General features: G+C 49.4%; 8 protein-coding genes across 8 annotated transcripts, besides 6 other annotated features; all 8 read right to left on the reverse strand.

Annotated features, from left to right (window-relative positions):
* Positions 1-317: 317 nt before the first annotated feature.
* Positions 318-368: a sequence feature (A-rich).
* Positions 369-771: 403 nt separating this feature from the next.
* Positions 772-795: a sequence feature (AT_rich).
* A 605-nt stretch (positions 796-1,400) lies between these two features.
* Positions 1,401-1,424: a sequence feature (AT_rich).
* Positions 1,425-1,496: 72 nt separating this feature from the next.
* Tb10.70.3220 (serine palmitoyltransferase, putative) lies at positions 1,497-3,170 on the reverse strand (the record flags this gene model as incomplete). Its single annotated transcript, XM_817560.1, has 1 exon — positions 1,497-3,170. The coding sequence occupies one exon, from the start codon at positions 3,168-3,170 to the stop codon at positions 1,497-1,499; it is 1,674 nt and encodes a 557-aa protein (XP_822653.1).
* Positions 3,171-3,788: 618 nt separating this feature from the next.
* Tb10.70.3210 (hypothetical protein, conserved) lies at positions 3,789-4,895 on the reverse strand (the record flags this gene model as incomplete). Its single annotated transcript, XM_817561.1, has 1 exon — positions 3,789-4,895. The coding sequence occupies one exon, from the start codon at positions 4,893-4,895 to the stop codon at positions 3,789-3,791; it is 1,107 nt and encodes a 368-aa protein (XP_822654.1).
* Positions 4,896-5,377: 482 nt separating this feature from the next.
* Tb10.70.3200 (hypothetical protein, conserved) lies at positions 5,378-6,370 on the reverse strand (the record flags this gene model as incomplete). Its single annotated transcript, XM_817562.1, has 1 exon — positions 5,378-6,370. The coding sequence occupies one exon, from the start codon at positions 6,368-6,370 to the stop codon at positions 5,378-5,380; it is 993 nt and encodes a 330-aa protein (XP_822655.1).
* Positions 6,371-6,962: 592 nt separating this feature from the next.
* Positions 6,963-10,514, reverse strand: Tb10.70.3190 (hypothetical protein, conserved; the record flags this gene model as incomplete). The annotated part of the gene is made up of 1 exon (XM_817563.1): positions 6,963-10,514. The coding sequence occupies one exon, from the start codon at positions 10,512-10,514 to the stop codon at positions 6,963-6,965; it is 3,552 nt and encodes a 1,183-aa protein (XP_822656.1).
* Positions 10,515-11,145: 631 nt separating this feature from the next.
* Tb10.70.3185 (hypothetical protein, conserved) lies at positions 11,146-11,385 on the reverse strand (the record flags this gene model as incomplete). Its single annotated transcript, XM_817564.1, has 1 exon — positions 11,146-11,385. One exon carries the CDS (start codon positions 11,383-11,385, stop codon positions 11,146-11,148), a length of 240 nt encoding a protein of 79 aa, XP_822657.1.
* Positions 11,386-12,046: 661 nt separating this feature from the next.
* Tb10.70.3180 (hypothetical protein, conserved) lies at positions 12,047-14,122 on the reverse strand (the record flags this gene model as incomplete). The annotated part of the gene is made up of 1 exon (XM_817565.1): positions 12,047-14,122. The coding sequence occupies one exon, from the start codon at positions 14,120-14,122 to the stop codon at positions 12,047-12,049; it is 2,076 nt and encodes a 691-aa protein (XP_822658.1).
* Positions 14,123-14,552: 430 nt separating this feature from the next.
* Positions 14,553-14,870, reverse strand: Tb10.70.3170 (60S ribosomal protein L30; the record flags this gene model as incomplete). The annotated part of the gene is made up of 1 exon (XM_817566.1): positions 14,553-14,870. The coding sequence occupies one exon, from the start codon at positions 14,868-14,870 to the stop codon at positions 14,553-14,555; it is 318 nt and encodes a 105-aa protein (XP_822659.1).
* Positions 14,871-15,072: 202 nt separating this feature from the next.
* Positions 15,073-15,095: a sequence feature (AT_rich).
* Positions 15,096-15,180: 85 nt separating this feature from the next.
* Tb10.70.3160 (60S ribosomal protein L30) lies at positions 15,181-15,525 on the reverse strand (the record flags this gene model as incomplete). The annotated part of the gene is made up of 1 exon (XM_817567.1): positions 15,181-15,525. The coding sequence occupies one exon, from the start codon at positions 15,523-15,525 to the stop codon at positions 15,181-15,183; it is 345 nt and encodes a 114-aa protein (XP_822660.1).
* Positions 15,526-15,977: 452 nt separating this feature from the next.
* Positions 15,978-16,006: a microsatellite.
* A 1,106-nt stretch (positions 16,007-17,112) lies between these two features.
* Positions 17,113-17,136: a microsatellite.
* Positions 17,137-17,275: the final 139 nt, after the last annotated feature.

The raw sequence follows: 17,275 nt of genomic DNA on the forward strand, positions 1-17,275 counted from the left end.
TAAATTTATACAAGTTAAGAAAAAAAAAAGAATGCAGACGACCTGGAAAGTTTAAAAAAAAAACATTCCTTCAGATGCGGTTCAGAACACGAGAGGAAAAGGAGAAAGGGAGGAATGAGACACACACAAACAGCAACAAAAGAGAAAATAATAGAGTAAAAGAATAAATTGAAAAGTCCTACTGCCGTCCACACAAAGTAATGTGGTGAAAGGATCCCTAAAAGCAAACAAGTGTTTTGTAAAGTCACCCATGGAAAAGTGATACAACAACAAGTGAAGGTAACAAACCTTCACAGCCCCAACACAACATGGAACTCAGGAACAGTAGAGCAAAAAAAAGAAAAAGAAAAAAGAAAAAAGAAAGAAAATGCCTTAAAGCGTCGGAACAAACAAACTAAAGTGTGGTATCACCTCACCGTTCAAGTTGTTGCTGTGGCCGTACGCTCCCAACATGTCTTTCCTTTCCCCTTCTCTCTAATGTGATCCATCTATCCCCATTCTCCGTTCCACACACACACAAGAAAAAAAAGAAAAAAACGCCACCAAAAAAAAGCCTCCCACCCCTTCCCCCCCCCCCGCCTCCGGGAACTTCATCGCTAAATAATAAAATACCGCTGCGGACTCTACTGACAAAGTGGGGAACCGGCTGCTTAAGAACTGCACCATTTCTTGACCATTTTTTTTTTCCTTTGAACTCTGTTGTTTTGTTTCCATCTCCTGGGATTGTCGAAAAAACGGGAGCGAATACATGGCATATGAAATATTGAAGCGAATATATTTATATATTTTATATATGGCAAGAGCATTGAGGTAATGTAAGAAGGTGATTAATTAGAAGGAAAAAGAAAACAAAGAAACAAACACACGTGTACGAAGCACCACAGTCGCGCCTTCCTATAGCCCCAGATCCCAGTCCCCACCCAATTCACACAGTTCCTTCTTATCGTACTCTACATTAAATGAAATAAATAAACAAATAAAACGAACCGCATACATCCCTTTGTCCTTTTTGAGGCCGTTTATTTAAATCCATACCCCCGAGTACCTCCAAAACAGGGTGTCCTCATATCCCCCTCACAGCAAGCGAACATATATAAAGATAGATGAAGGTAAATACATTATTGATATAGCGCTTACGTAACTCGGGACGGCACTTTTGTCCAAATGCACCTCCCTCTCGTATGGTGTCGGAGATGGAAAGTGTTTGAGAAGGAGAGAAGAAAAAAAAAAGAAAAAAAAGATCCCGCATTACATTTAAGGATTTTAATGTGCTACTACCACCGCGTTCACCAGGGAGAGGAAGGGAAAACGGTGTAAAATCGTACAACAAGGGGAGGAATACACAAAAACGGTACAAATCAAACAAATGGGAGACGGAAGGGAGTGGGAAGTCTAAGGGGATAAATTATATATATATATATATACCCTCGCAACCACGCCATAACTAATACGGAAAGAAAAAAGGAGGAAGAGCGCAACGCATGCTGCTATTATTATTACTCCTCGCCCTGCGGGGGCACGGTGCTGGGCAAAAACTGTATGTTGGTTTCCTTCTTTATTTGATCCATAACGTCCAACGCGAACTGCAAATCAGCGCGGGTGTGAGCAGCAGAAACACAGAAACGAATGCGGCACCCCAGTAGTGGAGTAGCGGGGTATCCAACAATCACAATAGCAAGACCACGGCGCATGCATTTCCTCCACACGGCAATTGCTCTCCCAAGATGGTAAAGCATTACGGGAACGACGGGGGAGGCGTCATTACCAAGGACAGAGAAACCACGATCGATCAAGCCCTGGCGGAAAAATCGTGAATTTTCCATCAGTTGCTGTATGTGCTTGGGTCCAATGTCGGTGCCATCATTACCGTTTAGGACGTCAAGCACAGAGAGAGCCTGCTGAGCACAGGGAGGAGAAAGCGTATCGCAGTGAAGCGCTAGAGAGCTGTGAGTTCGGATGTGGTCAATTACGCTCTGGTCCCCAGCAAGATAACCGCCAATAGCCCCGAAGCTCTTGGTGAAAGTCCCCATGAGAATATCCACGTCACGCGGGTCCACACCGAAGTGCTCCGTTACGCCACGCCCCGTACGACCAGTTGCACCAATAGAGTGAGCCTCATCGACAAAGAGCAGGGCACCGTACTTTTTCTTAAGTTCAACAACACGAGGAAGATTAACAAACTCTCCCTCCATACTATAGACACCCTCAACGACGATGACAATGCGGGTCCATGGCACGTATGCGCCCTTTGGATTCTGCCCGAGCACAACCGCCTCACGGAGCACCTTCTCCAGGCTGTTCATGTCAGCATTCTTGAATACCTTGGCGCGGGCACCAGATAACCGTATGCCGTTAACGAGCGAAGAGTGGTTCAAGCTATCGCTGACCACAAGTGTATCCTCACCAAACAATGCAGGAAGACCACGAAAGTTTGTGCCGAAGCCCATCCCACACACAACAGCGTCCTCCTTCTTTAAAAAGTCTGCTATGGCACGCTCAAGTTTAGAAACTGGACCATGCTGACCAGCGTGTTGGGCGGCGCTGCATGAAGCAAGACCATAGCGATCTAAGCTGTTAAGCACCTCACGAGTAATATGGGGTATATCATCCGCAAACCCAAGGTAGTTGTATGACGAAAGGTTAACGCATGGTTTGATATTTCCAGTGAAGGAAAAAGTTCTATTGGAGTCCGTCGAAACCCGCTCCATCACACCAATCACACGAGACGGACGTGAGTCAATCGCATGGTTGAAGCAGTCACGCGCACGGCGGTAGAAATGATTCTGCCAGAAATATTCGAGGAAAGTAAGCAGAGATGCATATCCCTCACGCTGCTTCCTTTTTGCGCCAAATAACTTCCGGCGAAGCTCGGCAATGCATCCAAAAGTGAATAAAAGTAAAAACGTGAAGTATGTCATTACCACAGAAATAAATGGAATGCTTTTGTGCTCCTCCTCCTGGTGCGTCACCCGCTTCGGCTGAGTATGCGTCCCCACACTTTCCTTTTGACATATCGTGTCCGTTGCACCATTTGCTGCAAAACTCGCCCGAACCGAACCTTGTTTATTGTACGCCTCGTCACAAGACTCGGCTTCAGTTACTGCCTTGTTCGCAACAACGGCACCCCGAGGTGCGTCTAAGAAATTCTCCGCCTCCACGTAAGTAGGCATTACTGATCCTTACCCCTAACAAAGAGCGATAGCTAAAACTGAATTATACTCGTCAGTTCCTATCGATAGGTGTCTCGTAATATGGCGGACAATAGCGTCTCTCTTGTAGCTCCTCTTTATATTATCTCTGTGGTTCTTCCTGCTTCTTAGACAATGTTTTTTTGACCGCGTGGAAAATTTTTTAGTAGAAAAAAGGAGTTGGAAAACAAATAGACAACAGCTGCTACGAAGAAAGAAAACTGCGGTGGGCACGGGGGGTGCAAAAAAAATGTGGGAGCATCATCAAGCCTAGACGCAAACTGTGAAAGGAGAAATCAGAGGCGCCAACCACATGTACGGTTGCGCGCGTACGCACCTGGTAACTGCAACCATCACCCGGGACCCGAAATCCACGGCATGATTAGACCCGTGCGCGCCCCAGCAGGTATCCTGAACTATACGAAGGCGGTTGGTAAAAGCTGGAAGAAATAAAGGGAGTACCACCTCGAAGTCACCCCTTCCGCTTTTCAGAACTGTAAAGGCTCCTTCCGCCCTTGACTGTAATAAACAATGTATCTCCTACTTCCAAGACTAAATTACGTGTGCGTCCTCTTCCTTATAACAGTCGACATGTGCTCACTAGGCCGCCTTCGGTCGTTTTGAAGCCTTTGACGGGTGGGCCGCAGATGTCTCGGTGAAAGTTATCCCTGGTTGCCAGCGCGAGTGTAGGCGATCGTAGGACCATCGAAGGAACATGTCATCTATGCAACCGCAGTATCCCTTCGGCAACCCTGACCAACAATGGCACAATGCGGCCTTCTCTGTATCTCCCTCTTTCATGTCTACAATCTTTGCTTCGTCGTTCCCGGGTAAACCAACCTGGTGGCCAATGCTCAGTTTAGGACGGGGGTTTAGCGCGAGGTTTACTGGAGACAAATCAGGGCACATCGTGACGCCCTGCAGCACAGGAGCGGTATTGCCAAGGCAACGTGGAGCTCCCTTTTCTACCAGCCACTGGATCACTTCCCTGTCAGCAAGTGCCAAAGCAGCATGCAGGGGCGTGCGACCCCAGCGGTCGTACACAATGAGGCTTCCACCTGCGCTATGTAGTAAATTCATCATAGCAATATTACCTGTTATGATGGCAACAAACATGGGGCTGTAGCCATGCCGCATCTGATCCAGAGTAGCAAAGGGTTCGCTGAGGAAGCTCATTTCATTTGGGTTCGCCCCCCACTCAAGACACCGTTCGGCGAGGGCAATATTCCCTGTCAAGACCCCCAAGAGCAGAAATGTAGCACCACGATAAAGTGAATCACCTCGTTTATCGCATAACCCAGGCAGCTGATCCTCCAAGAACTTGCCGATAGACTTCACCGGTAGGTTAATGTCGTTACCGCGTGCACCCGAGGGATTATTCGAATTGGTATTAGTACTAGTAGGGCCGTCGGTTTTGTTGTAGATGTTGGATAGTTTGGCGAGGTCCTCTGCGATTGCTCCCTCATGTGCCCCGCCCAGTACAACCTTCCCTTTACGAATGACTTGAAAAGACTCCCATGATATGGCAGGGGCAGTTCTGAATGAACGCAGAACGCAAGGACCCGAATACTCGCATGCGGCGCCAGTGGAAACAATGTTACTGTCCATGGAGCTGTGTACCCCTTCTGTTCTGTACCACTTACACCCCTGGTAGTCGTTTGATCCACGTAACTCTTCACTGGGAAATGGTTCACCAACTTGTTGCATCAAACAATTTATGTAGTCCCCTGCAACGCGAAGTAAGCGCACACTATATTTAAAGTGGACTTATCCGCTTTGCTTGCAGGTTCACGTTCCGATTTTATTCCTTCTTGATCGAAAGAACTTTTAACAGTGGTGCAACAGCTAACTTCTAAACAGTTTGTTATTACCCTTAAACCAACTGAATAGCTTGCCAATAAAACGGAAGAGGTAGAAGTGAATCAAGTGTACTGATGACCAACGAAACGCAATTCACCCCGCCGTGCATCACCCTGACAAGGATTTGAAAAGGGGGGGAAAGAAGTGAAAAAAAAACTAATTGGCGGTATTCACAAATTCATACAAATAAAACGAAAATTAAAATATCAACACACAAAAAAGTGATGTTCGCAACTCGGTACGGAAGGCGGCGCAGTGGCTCTTAAAACCAGAACAAACAAGACCGCTTGGGAGTTTACCACCTACATGACCTCCACCACTCATCTTTGTTACCCGCCAGCAACCGACGGCATGCGCCTAATTATTTCGTTCTTCAACTCCCCGTACCGTATGTATTCGTAAGAGTGCGCCTGCCGATCATTCCTCGTTGGTGCAAATCCGTTACGCTGTTCAAAATCGCTCTCAAAACGGTGGAGAATCCGCTTCAAGTACCGCTTTTCAGCGGCGAGCTCCTCATTTGACATCTGTGACACGCGGATACCACTGCCGATCGTCGGTTGCGTGGAGCCCGGCCCCTCGTTTGCGGACAGTCCTGACGATGTGGATGACCTGACCACCTGACGCTGCAAACCACTGGGCTGAGTTGTAGACCCGACAACTCTACGAGCCGGGTTATCCACCTGACTGCCGGAGGGGGAGGGAGTCCGTACTCTCACTCCTGATGTCACCGTCCCCGCACTGTTCGCACGTTCACTACTGGATCGTGCACCCTGAGGCTGTTGTGTCTGCGATTGAGAGTTTGTGAGATTGTTATTGTCTTCGCCACCGCCATTGGTGGGTGACTCCTCTCCCCGTAAGCGGTTCTTTGCCAGTTTATATAGTTCATACACCTGTCGCAGCATGGCCTTATCACGAGTGGTCACTGCAACCCCACGCTCTTCACAAAACACCCGCTCCCACTCGTGAATACGCTGTTTCATCTCTTTTTTAAAGGAAAGGCACTGTCCGTGCGTTAGAGATGTTACTACACCGGCCGCTGCCGAGGGGGAAGTTCGCCCATCCCTCCCCCGCGAGTGGTCTAGGAATGTTATCTCACCACGGTAACTTGATAGAAGTTGCAGCGCCAGCACATCTGCGGAGGGTGATTGGGGTCCATAGGTTTGCTCTATGCGGCTGCGCTGCTCACGCTGCAGCGAACGTACCGACTCAATAGTTGCTCTATTGTGCGCCCGGAAATCTTCGTCAATCACATGAGTTTGTGTGAAACTGAGTGCGTCGACAGTTTGCGCAGCCGCTTGCATCAACTGATCTCTCACGTCCATTAAGGGAGATCCGTCACCGCCACTATACCTTCTCTACTCTAGCTACTGGTATATACTTGTAACAGGGTTTTGCGTTCTCCCTTTTGCGGCCTGTTCCTTCAATTCTTAGGCGACAAAGGTTCCTCTGCGCACACACACACCACGAAGATATCCTCACTCTATAGGGTTGCGCTCCCCCTCTGCCTTGATTGTTTGCTTTCTCCACCTTAAATCCCCGGTTACTAGTGTACTATGGTGCTGCGAAACACTGCAGCGTTTATGCACCTCCACTGCTAATTCCGAAGAGTAGAAAGGGTCGAAACATTATAGTGATGATAATAATTTATAGAATAGCTACAGCAAACCCCAAATCACACGCGGATGACAGTTATTTGCTATGCGAGCACGTTTGCGCAAAGCGTGCTTTAACTCCTTTGATGACAACAAGGGAAATCACCGCCCGGACGGCGGTACCCTTGTCATGTGAAACAACAACGAAACAGGTCCGAAGAGCCTTCAACTGCGCTAAAAAAAAACAAGTGATGACGGTAACGAAAATAATTCCTTTTGTAAAGAAAAAACAAAGGGGGAAGGACGCGAACGGTGCTACCTGTCACATGCGTGCGGACTGAATAACCGCCTCTGAGAGGTTGGCGAACGACACTCTAGAATGCGCCATGCACTTAAGTAGTGGCGACGGCTGCAAGTGCGCCCCGTGCCACACCGCCAACTCTTCCATTTTTTGCAACATCAAACCAGCACCCATGGCGTCAGCCAGTGTTAGCGCTCCGCCAGTGGTTTCACTGAACCCCAATGTCGCTATAGTCAGCGCGTTTGCATCTGCCGCAGTAAGCAGATGCCCTGACAGCAGTAACTCGCAGCATTCATTCACAACAACAGAGAGCAAACGGTCAGACAGCTCTGTATCTGTAAGATGACGACGTAAGTATTGCTTTTGAACCACCGTATTTAGTGCAACTGAAGAACCATCCGCTCCATATGTGTAGAAACCACCACGTCTTGTTCGAATACCACCGAATCCGTCATTGCTCATACTACGAAGCACCTGGTATCCGATAGAAGGGAGCCAATCGTGTATCAGCGGATTGCGGTGGTCGTTCATGTGACTCGTTTCCTCAATCAAACGCGAAACGGTAGAGGTACCCAAATGATCAGCGAGTCGGAATGGTCCACCCAGAAGCCGGAGCACACCTGTAGAGACACGTTCAACTTTCTCGATGTCGCAATGCATCGCAATCCGACACGCCTCTGTCACGAAAGCCGCGATGAGGCGGCCGCTACAGGAATGCCGGCAAACAACATATGGCCGATATTCTTGCTGCAAGTAAGCCAGTGCTGCGGAAAGTGTACTTGCCCGCAGGTGTTCAGGGCACCCTTCCCGACCAAAGAGACGAACCTCCTGTAGATCTCGAAGGGGAGATACCGCATACGCTGAAACGGGTGATATAGTTGCAACGCAGTTAAATTCAGGTATGAGCGGGCGCGCAACATATTCATCGCCAATTAATACCACGTTTGCCTTTGTTAGAACACCGGATTGGTCCTTCACCAAGCTCTTTATCGCTTCAATGTTCGATTTCCCGCAATCAAGCAAGACAGTTACTTGGTTGCAGCTCTCGGCAGACAACGCCCTTACTTTCCTCGGCCACAGCTCCGCTTCATCGGCCTTAAACCTCAAATACCCTCCATCCGGTGGGGACGAAAGCACCCTACGTTGAATCTCACACCCATGCCCATAAATGCGAGCTGCGTTAAGTGCAGAGGGGGAAAAAAGAAATTCACTATAAATACCCTCGCTACGCAGTGTCCCTGTTTCCACTGCTGCGGACGCGTTCCCACTCTCTCCAACGTTGTGAGTACATCCCCCGCTCGCCATTGCAGCCAGACAATACCGACGCCAAGCCTGTGTAATGGGATTTGAGTACACCTCGACGCTGCTTCCCCCTGTGGAACGAGTAAGGAAAAATCTGCGTAGAACAAAATCCCGCAGCGCAGGTCGGTTTAAAAGGGCGAGCAAGGCGTTTTCCAGACGTAACAGCAAAGAGGTAGGTGGTGACGCTTTGCTGTGGTCGACGTAACTGAGGCGAAGGGCCGTGAGCCCCTCACGAGTATCGCGTGCGTGGCGGGCAACACCAGCATCCAGCAATGTCGCAGCAGTGAATCTGTACTGTTGCTGTGATGCAGCAAGAGTGCGCTGCGCACCGAAGTAGCGGCACAGCTGCCGCACAGCATGCGAAGTAGGGAAATCACCCAGCATGCACGACGGAAATCCAAAAGTAGTGTGGGTTGCGTCAAGGAACACGCGGTAATGACAAGCAAGGAACAACTCCGCCGCAAAATCATCAAGAGAACCTCCGTTTACGATCGCCACGAAATTAAGAGGAGGCGTCTTGGCCATGCGCAGAAATAGCCGTTCCTTCTCCCGTATTAACTCAATACGCTCGGAGCACGAAAGCTCCAATGGACTATGCTTTGGCTGAAAGAATGCAATACCAGGCAGTGAGGTGAGCACTACATGGGTGACCGGCCCACTCATCGTAACGGAGTGATTTTCAATGGCCGTTATAGCCTCATTAAGCGCACCTACAGCCGAGATGGTACTTACCAGTGGCTCCCAAAGGGTGATGGTAACAATATGCTGCGATGACTCATCAAAGGACAACTTCAACAGCGCTGAACCACTTTGTGCAGTAAACGCTCCACAAGTCCACGGAGCCAACGGAGGGTGCTCAGTGATACAACTCGAGACAGTTGAAGACAAGTTGCTCCTTCCATCCGATTCTTTGGGTTGCTGCTCTTCCATTCCATACAGTGAGGTTTCCAAGCTGGCGGCTGTCACAGTGTTGTTGATGCTCAATTCTGATAACTCCTTTTCTCCGACAACGTCATGGGTCACCCCCGTGTGCTTTTGCATAAATGCCCCTCCACTAAAGTCGTCAGGCACCATATGGTTGTCAATCAATGTCGCCTCCTTTTCGGACAACTCTTTAAGACCGCCTTTATCCGCAAGTTCCACAATTGGCTCAGATTTTTCGCAGTGTTCAAAGTTTAAACTGAGGCCTTCGATTTCTCGACCCACAATGACCGGAGAACGCACAAGGGGTCTCGTTGCTCGCGCCCGCTCAATCTCCTCATCCAGAGAGAGGGCAGAACTTTTCGCCCAAACAGTGTCTTGGGGGTCACCACTAGCGGTCGGTGGTGCGATAGTGGTTCGTGTGCCATTCCGAGAACCACTCACCGGCTTCGATGAAGCTACGAAGTCGCTTGGCATCGAAGGAGCCGCAGGTGGTGCCAACGGTGCTTTTGGTGGGTCCGGAGCTCTAGGTGCCGCCTTCGGAGCGAAAGGCACCTGCCGTTTCGACGGTGATGGATTATGTGACGCGAAAACTATTTTGATGTCTTGTATATCCTCCACAACGTTTGAAAGGGACATGTCCCTATTTCCTTTATATGTATCTCCCCGGCTACGTATTTTTTCTTTCTTCGAGTAACCCACCTCTCTCCTTGAATTCCGGCCCTCCTTAGCACCCCCACTTCTCTGCAAACGGCCCCTTTCCTCATCCAACCCAGATGCACGATCATCTCCCGTAAAACGACCACGTGATCTCCTTGTAGAGGTCATAAAATTCACAGGAGCTGCTTTCTGTAGTTCCGGTGCTGCGGGAGCTGCTTTCTGTAGTTCCGGTGCTGCGGGAGCTGCTTTCTGTAGTTCCGGTGCTGCGGGAGCTGCTTTCTGTAGTTCCGGTGCTGCGGGAGCTGCTTTCTGTAGTTCCGGTGCTGCGGGAGCTGCTTTCTGTAGTTCCGGTGCTGCGGGAGCTGCTTTCTGTAGTTCCGGTGCTGCGGGAGCTGCTTTCTGTAGTTCCGGTGCTGCGGGAGCTGCTTTCTGTAGTTCCGGTGCTGCGGGAGCTGCTTTCTGTAGTTCCGGTGCTGCAGGAGCTGCTTTCTGTAGTTCCGGTGCTGCGGGAGCTGCTTTCTGTAGTTCCGGTGCTGCGGGAGCTGCTTTCTGTAGTTCCGGTGCTGCAGGAGCTGCTTTCTTGAGTGGTTCAGTTTGGTATCTTCTCACAGCATTCCCTGTTACCGCAAATAGGCAGCCGGTTGGGGGACCGCTGAGCGCCGAAGCGACTGTAGGTGCAAATCGCCGCATTAGTGACGACAAACAATGTTGACAGCGGTGGATGTACTTATTCGGCAATACGTTATATTTACACTCGTTGTGACAACCGGTTACTTATCCAACTTTCCCCTCTGCCGCCTTTGCAGGTGTGCAATTTGTTCTCCCCCTTCGCTTCGCACCAATGATTTCGTGATAGGTTTGGTGTGCAGATTAGTTTTCTATGGCTCCAGTGACACTCTCCCTTGAAAAGTTAATATATTTTGGATTAACATACGCGAAGAAATAATTGTGAGAGGAGGAGGAGGAGTGCCACACCACCACGTAACAGCCGCAAGAAGAAAAAGTTGTGCCAGCACCTTTAGCGCATTCAGTCGTGGTCCCATGATATTTTATCCCAATCTTTGGCCCTCTTTAGTATTCGGAAAATAATAACGGCACCCTACCGTTCCAGATAGCTTCCTCATACATGGAACTCACCTCGATACTCCACCTCCTAGAGTGGCAGTGGAGTATCACTTACACGGTCACCGTCCAAGGTCCCTCCAGCACCACCGAATGAGGAAATAACTTCAAACAGCATATCGACTGTGGGGAGCGTAAACAGCAACGGCAAGTTACAACAATCACTGACAGTAATAAAAGGGAATGGACGACATACGCCTCAATCGTATACTTTGAGCGCAACTTTTGAGCCTGCAGGCGCCATGAGCATGATTGCCTCGTAACATAACCACACGCAAACCGGTACCAGCGGGAACAACCACACGACCTGGGGTGGCAGGCCGTATACCTTTTCCCGATGTGCTCCCACGTCTACCGGATCAAGTGCACGCAGAACGAAAAACGTCGCAACGGTAACAAACAATACCCAAAGAGGAAGCGCGATAGGTCGCAAAAACATGCTTCTGTCTCTACAGTCGGCTTTCACTTGTGTAAGTGTAGCGGCTGTGGAGTAAACGTTCCGACTCCGTTTTTGTATATGACGTCGCAGTAAATGGTGCGTAATTAACGGCGGTAAACGAATGTTTTCTTTTTTCTTTTACCGTCTATACCTTACTGGCATGTAGGCGTCCAATCTTTATCGACACTGATATCTCTCCTACCTTTCTAAGTGAGTTAGATAATATATTTGAAAGAGAAGAGAAAACAAATAAACTCACCGTCCCCCGGTACGATCAGTTTCAGGGTTGTACCAATAGGCTGCGTTTTGTTCGGTCACTGTAAGTCATTTGATGTTGCCATTCTTTCACGTTTATCCTTCACCCACACCCATTTTCGGCCAAACAATCCAAACTTTTAGGCAAAGTTAACTGGCATTAAGACACCATGACCAAAGGGGAATCAAAAACTAACTCCTCGATACAAGCCGTGACATTTCTTCCGACTCGCGCCGATGACGGCAAGGGCGTGCCGGTTAACTGACTTGAGCAGCTTCGAGCTGGCTTCGAGGGCCCGATCACAGAGACTCGGGACGGCGCATAACCGTCCTACCAACGTAATGCAACATTTGCATACTTCCACCTGGTCACATCCTGCGCGCTTTCAGCACCCTGCCTGGGCACCTACACCCCAGGTGAACGCTGCCGTTTTTGCCCGACCTCATCAAGGACCTCCGCTTTTGCATTTGACTGCCCAGACTTGCAACCTGCAAGTGCCTCAGCCAAAATACGTTGAACCCGCTTTTCCTGTTCGGACTCGACCTGCGACTGTACAGTGCGACGCTCCTCCTGCTGCTGGCGATAGGTGGGTTCCTCCACAGCCACAGCGTAGTAACCCCGGCATGGTTCATGCACCACCTCGGAGACAACGAGGGTGCTCATCACCGCGTCCACTGCAGATGCATGAGTGCTGCCGGAGGTTGGACATGTTTCATGCATAAATATAGATAGTGTGAATAACTGTGGTGGTGATGTAGAGGCGGGGAGCACGATGTAGACAGGATCATCTGTGCTCGGTGTACTCGGCAGCCAAACCACTCGAGTGCCGCTGAACGACGTACCGGGCAACAAAAGTGATTCGTTAGTGTGTTGTCCACTTCGCCGCCGTTGCTCTTCCTCATCTGGAAACGCTCCGTGAGAAAGAGTAAACGATGCCCGACGCATCTCCGCATCGCGTTTGGAGGCCACAAGTCGCAAAGCCGCCTCGCTTCCACCAATGGAAGTGGCATACAACACAGCAACACTCATACGCTCGCCAGGAACGGCAAACTCGCGCCAGTGACTGCCACCCTCACTAGGGACAAACATTGAGGGAATAAACACAGGCCACTCGACGGAAGAAGCCGCCGGTATTGTTGATGTTGTAACGTGCGGCGGCGCTGCAATACGCGCATGTAGTCCATCATCGTCAACACGCAGGATACAAACTGAGATGGTGGAGAGGGTGTGAATTCCGGTTGGGAACGCATGTACACGCTCCGCCGTGGACGACCAGTGCCGCTGCCGCCGTGAAGAATCCGATCCACCCTCAGCCGCGGCCTTCCGCTCTTGCAGCGCCTTGAAAAGCCGGCCGGCCAGTTCCTTTTTGGATGAACTGGGCGCATCGCTCTTAGTGAGAACGTCACAACTGGAGCTGCTAACAAGTGACGAAGGACCTCCCCGACGCGCCAGACAGTGGAGTAAGTCGGAATTATTACCTGTACCACTCAGCCCACAGTTCACTGCATTCAAAGTGGCACACAGATCTGCCTCGACGAAGTTCCCCTCCCGCGCTGTTTCTAATGAAGTAAGTTTTACTTCCACAAAGTCCCACGGGAAAACTTTCGTGAAATTTGTCTTTGCACGCACGACGATTGTTCGGCCCTTCCTAGCCAGTCCTACGTCAACGTCACAAGAGGTCACTGTGTTACCAACACCGCCTTCAGACGACTGTGGGAGAACGACGCCGCGCAGCACAGAACCCACCTTGACTTCCTTTAGAGCCCATCGTGTTAATAAAATATCTTTTAGAGCATGTATCAGTTCGTCGTTAGGTCCAATGTGTGTTACGTATACTGCATTATTCGTCGCTAAAGTCGCCTGGTTGTTTGTAAGGTATGCATTTGCACTGTGAACATCCTTGAACGACATAACCGCTGCATATTTTCCGATTGTGCGGGCTTTCACACGTGATAGCGCTTGCAGAAACATGCGGACGACACCCTCGTTCCTACTGCTGGGCGGCTTGACCTTGGCAGCCCCTCGGTTGCCCACATGACCGCCAATAACGGCGGGAGTTGCACTCGTCGCAGCGATCTCTGCTGCTTCACTGCTCAATGTGTGTGGTACCTGCAAAACTTTCTCCTCGATCGCTACATCCTCCACATCCTGAGAAATGAGCGAACGTAAAAGGGAGATATCGAGGCTTGATAATGACGTTGCCAACAGTTTCTCGCCCACATGAACAATTGGTGGGAGGTAGCTAACAATCCAACGACGCCCAGACGAGGATAGATCATTCTGCAAACGCTCTGCGGAAGAAAGGCGTTGGAATTGAATGGTAACAGAACCGCTATGAAAGTCACGATCCTCTTCAAAGAGCACCTCCTCAATTACGCCATATTTTGAAAACGTGTTGAAGAGCTCTCCGTGCACTGCAACATCCTCTGCGTCTATGCCTGCCACACGCACACGCCGCGTGATAGATACCGGCGTTTGCATCACCGAAGTAGGAGGGGAGGTGAAGAATGTGGGATTGGGTGTCCCCTGTTTCAAAGACTAATAAGAGGTATGTGTAAGGCGCCTTGAAATAAAAAGCAGATATCAAAGCAGCAGAATATGAAACCCGGGATTCAATGCAAAGTAAGATACATCCGCAACGTCCGTTCCTTATACCCACCCTCCCTCGGAGCATTGCAGCCGTCGAACAGCAACGGAAAGGCTATGGGTAGCACTCGCCCGCGTATTCCTCACAATGACCGCTTTGGGGGGGGACGGTGGCGGTACGTAAACCAAATGACCATTAAAAGTAATAAACAACAAAAAGAAGAATGATTGGGGTGACAGACCAACTCAGCACCGGTAAGCCTCATCAAATCACTTGAACGACTCTCGGAAAGGAACATGACGGCACACACCTACACCGTTGCGATTATGCAGAAGTGATGTCAGAGTCACCAACATCCGTAATGGAAAGTACGCAAGCACGGAAATGCCTTCCGCATGCCGTTCCAAGGTCAAGGTTGTTGCCGCTGTAGTGGTGAATTGGCGTCTTGCTTAAAGTGCAGTAGTACTCAATCTCCGCCTTGCGAATCGGCGGGCAGTTCGCGGAAATGACGACGAGTTTGCTGCGGCCCTGACGAAGTGTCTTGAGTGACTGCTGCGTCCCGAGAACGTATTTGCCGGATTTCATCACCAGTTGGATCTTGGTGTTGATGGTGTCCACCTTCGACTTGACCTTCTTCGCCATTGTGCCAGCACCGGTCCCTGTGTTTCGAAGCGGTAGTCCAACAAACAGTAAAAATAAAGAGAGGAGAGAGGGGAAAGGTATTCAATAGGATAATAGCAGATGTGGACGCAAATATTAGGTAGACACAGTACAGTCTCGCCAGATTACGAGTGGCTGAAAAATTTTAAGCTGGTTTGAATCCAAAGGGAACAAAATTTGTGGCAAAAAAAAAATAATAATAATAATGCCTACAGTACCCCATTCCTTTGCATCAAATCACTTGAACGACTCTCGGAAAGGAACATGACGGCACACACCTACACCGTTGCGATTATGCAGAAGTGATGTCAGAGTCACCAACATCCGTAATGGAAAGTACGCAAGCACGGAAATGCCTTCCGCATGCCGTTCCAAGGTCAAGGTTGTTGCCGCTGTAGTGGTGAATTGGCGTCTTGCTTAAAGTGCAGTAGTACTCAATCTCCGCCTTGCGAATCGGCGGGCAGTTCGCGGAAATGACGACGAGTTTGCTGCGGCCCTGACGAAGTGTCTTGAGTGACTGCTGCGTCCCGAGAACGTATTTGCCGGATTTCATCACCAGTTGGATCTTGGTGTTGATGGTGTCCACCTTCGACTTGACCTTCTTCGCCATTGTGCTACTGGAAAGGGAGGCTGCCATCGAGTATTGGAAAAGACGAAACAGAAGAAGGAATGAAAGCAAATTATGGTCAGAGAGGTTTCAAAAGAGTCCCCAAATAGAAAATGGAAAGTCTACAGAAGCGACACAACCCCCGACGACAATGTGGAAACAGTTATCTCAGTTGGCAAGGAGGAGAAGTCCATCCAGCCACACAAACAAGTGGACACAGTACCACCACCAACATTACCACCATCCAGCACTTCACGAGCAGTTTGGGTAGCGTCTCCACCTTCTCGTTTATTGCGCTAGTCAGGGGACGAAGAACAAAATCGGGTCCCGCTCTTTGAGTAAGCATGTATAAAGCAACATTACCGTTCCAGAGAAAACTGTTACCGTTGGTGTGTGGACAAGACGGGACGAACAGGGAAAAGATAAGCTCAACTCTACGTGACTCCTCACGCACTAGCAAGACACATCACGATATATATATATTATTTATTTATTGATTTATTTATATATTCTGAAACATAACCAGTTGGTCAGCACCGTTAAAACATACCCCATTTGTTTGTTCCCCCGGTCGCAACTAGTTACAAACACCACAACATTGCAGCACACCTCACATTACACCGAGTTGCAGTGGCGTGCCGATACGTGCCACATTTCACTTCATGGAATCACTACTTTCGGGAGCAAAGCCACTGAAGAAGGTCGTCACGTCCAACCAGCCGACGGCTTTGTGAGGCACAGTACAGACGGATGTCGACAAACCAAACGTATCTTTTTTTTTTCAGAAACAAACAAAATTTCACCTGGGTGCCGCCGGATCGAGCAGCCTGCACGTTGATTAAACAATTCAATAGCTCCTAAAGGGGCAGTGGCCAAAAACATTACCATTTGCCCACATACTAAAATACTTGGGCACTTCCCCTTTCCTATAGCGCCCTCGGGGCGTGGTTCGGCAGACGGTAAAACTTTTAAAAAATCCTTAAGTAATGAAGAGAAATCCAATGAGGGGAGGAAACGGTGTATGAAACGTATTGCTCTTCTCACTTTGCCCCTTGCTCACTTTCTTCCCATATCCGCGGAGAGCACCAACGAACATAGAGGCGCGAAAATACAAGTCAGCGAAAGTGATTTGCAACAACATACCACATCATTCTTCTTCGCACGTTAATACCACAAGAACACAAACATGGGGGAGCGAGTTATATCGCTCAGGAGGTAGACGGCTGCGACGACATCGCAGTACAAAGAGTTGGACGGCAAACCAAGGTTGAAAAATGAGAGCGAGAAAGGGCATGCGTACTTACATTTTTTCCAACACCAACCAACCTCCTATTTTTCCTATCCCTGAACCCCAGCCGTCATTCCCAGTAACAAAAACTTGCCGATACTTAACCGCAGACTCCCTACCTCTGCATTCCCCCAACAACACACACCACACTAGCCCTGTTGCAGTGCTACGCAGCAGTTGCCAAGGAGAGACCACGTAAACATACTCACTACCCACATCACGATAAAAAAGAAAACAACTAAACTTTATACCTCACTCTAACCACCCAACCCCCGGCTGGCTTGCAACTCCAGTGATGCAATCATCCACTGCCACAGTGCAGTTGATAGCACACACACACACACACACACACATCAACTTCCTCTTTTCCACCGCTTCTTTCCCTGTCGTCGCGGTTTCTCATACGATGAATCCCGTCCACATTCCAACACTTTCACGAAGTGTCACTCAGTCAACACTGTCAACCCTGCAGGTTCCGTTTTGAGCAGCGTC

This window comes from Trypanosoma brucei, chromosome 10, assembly GCF_000002445.2.
Source record: "Trypanosoma brucei brucei TREU927 chromosome 10, whole genome shotgun sequence".
NCBI classification, from domain to species: Eukaryota; Euglenozoa; class Kinetoplastea; order Trypanosomatida; family Trypanosomatidae; genus Trypanosoma; species Trypanosoma brucei.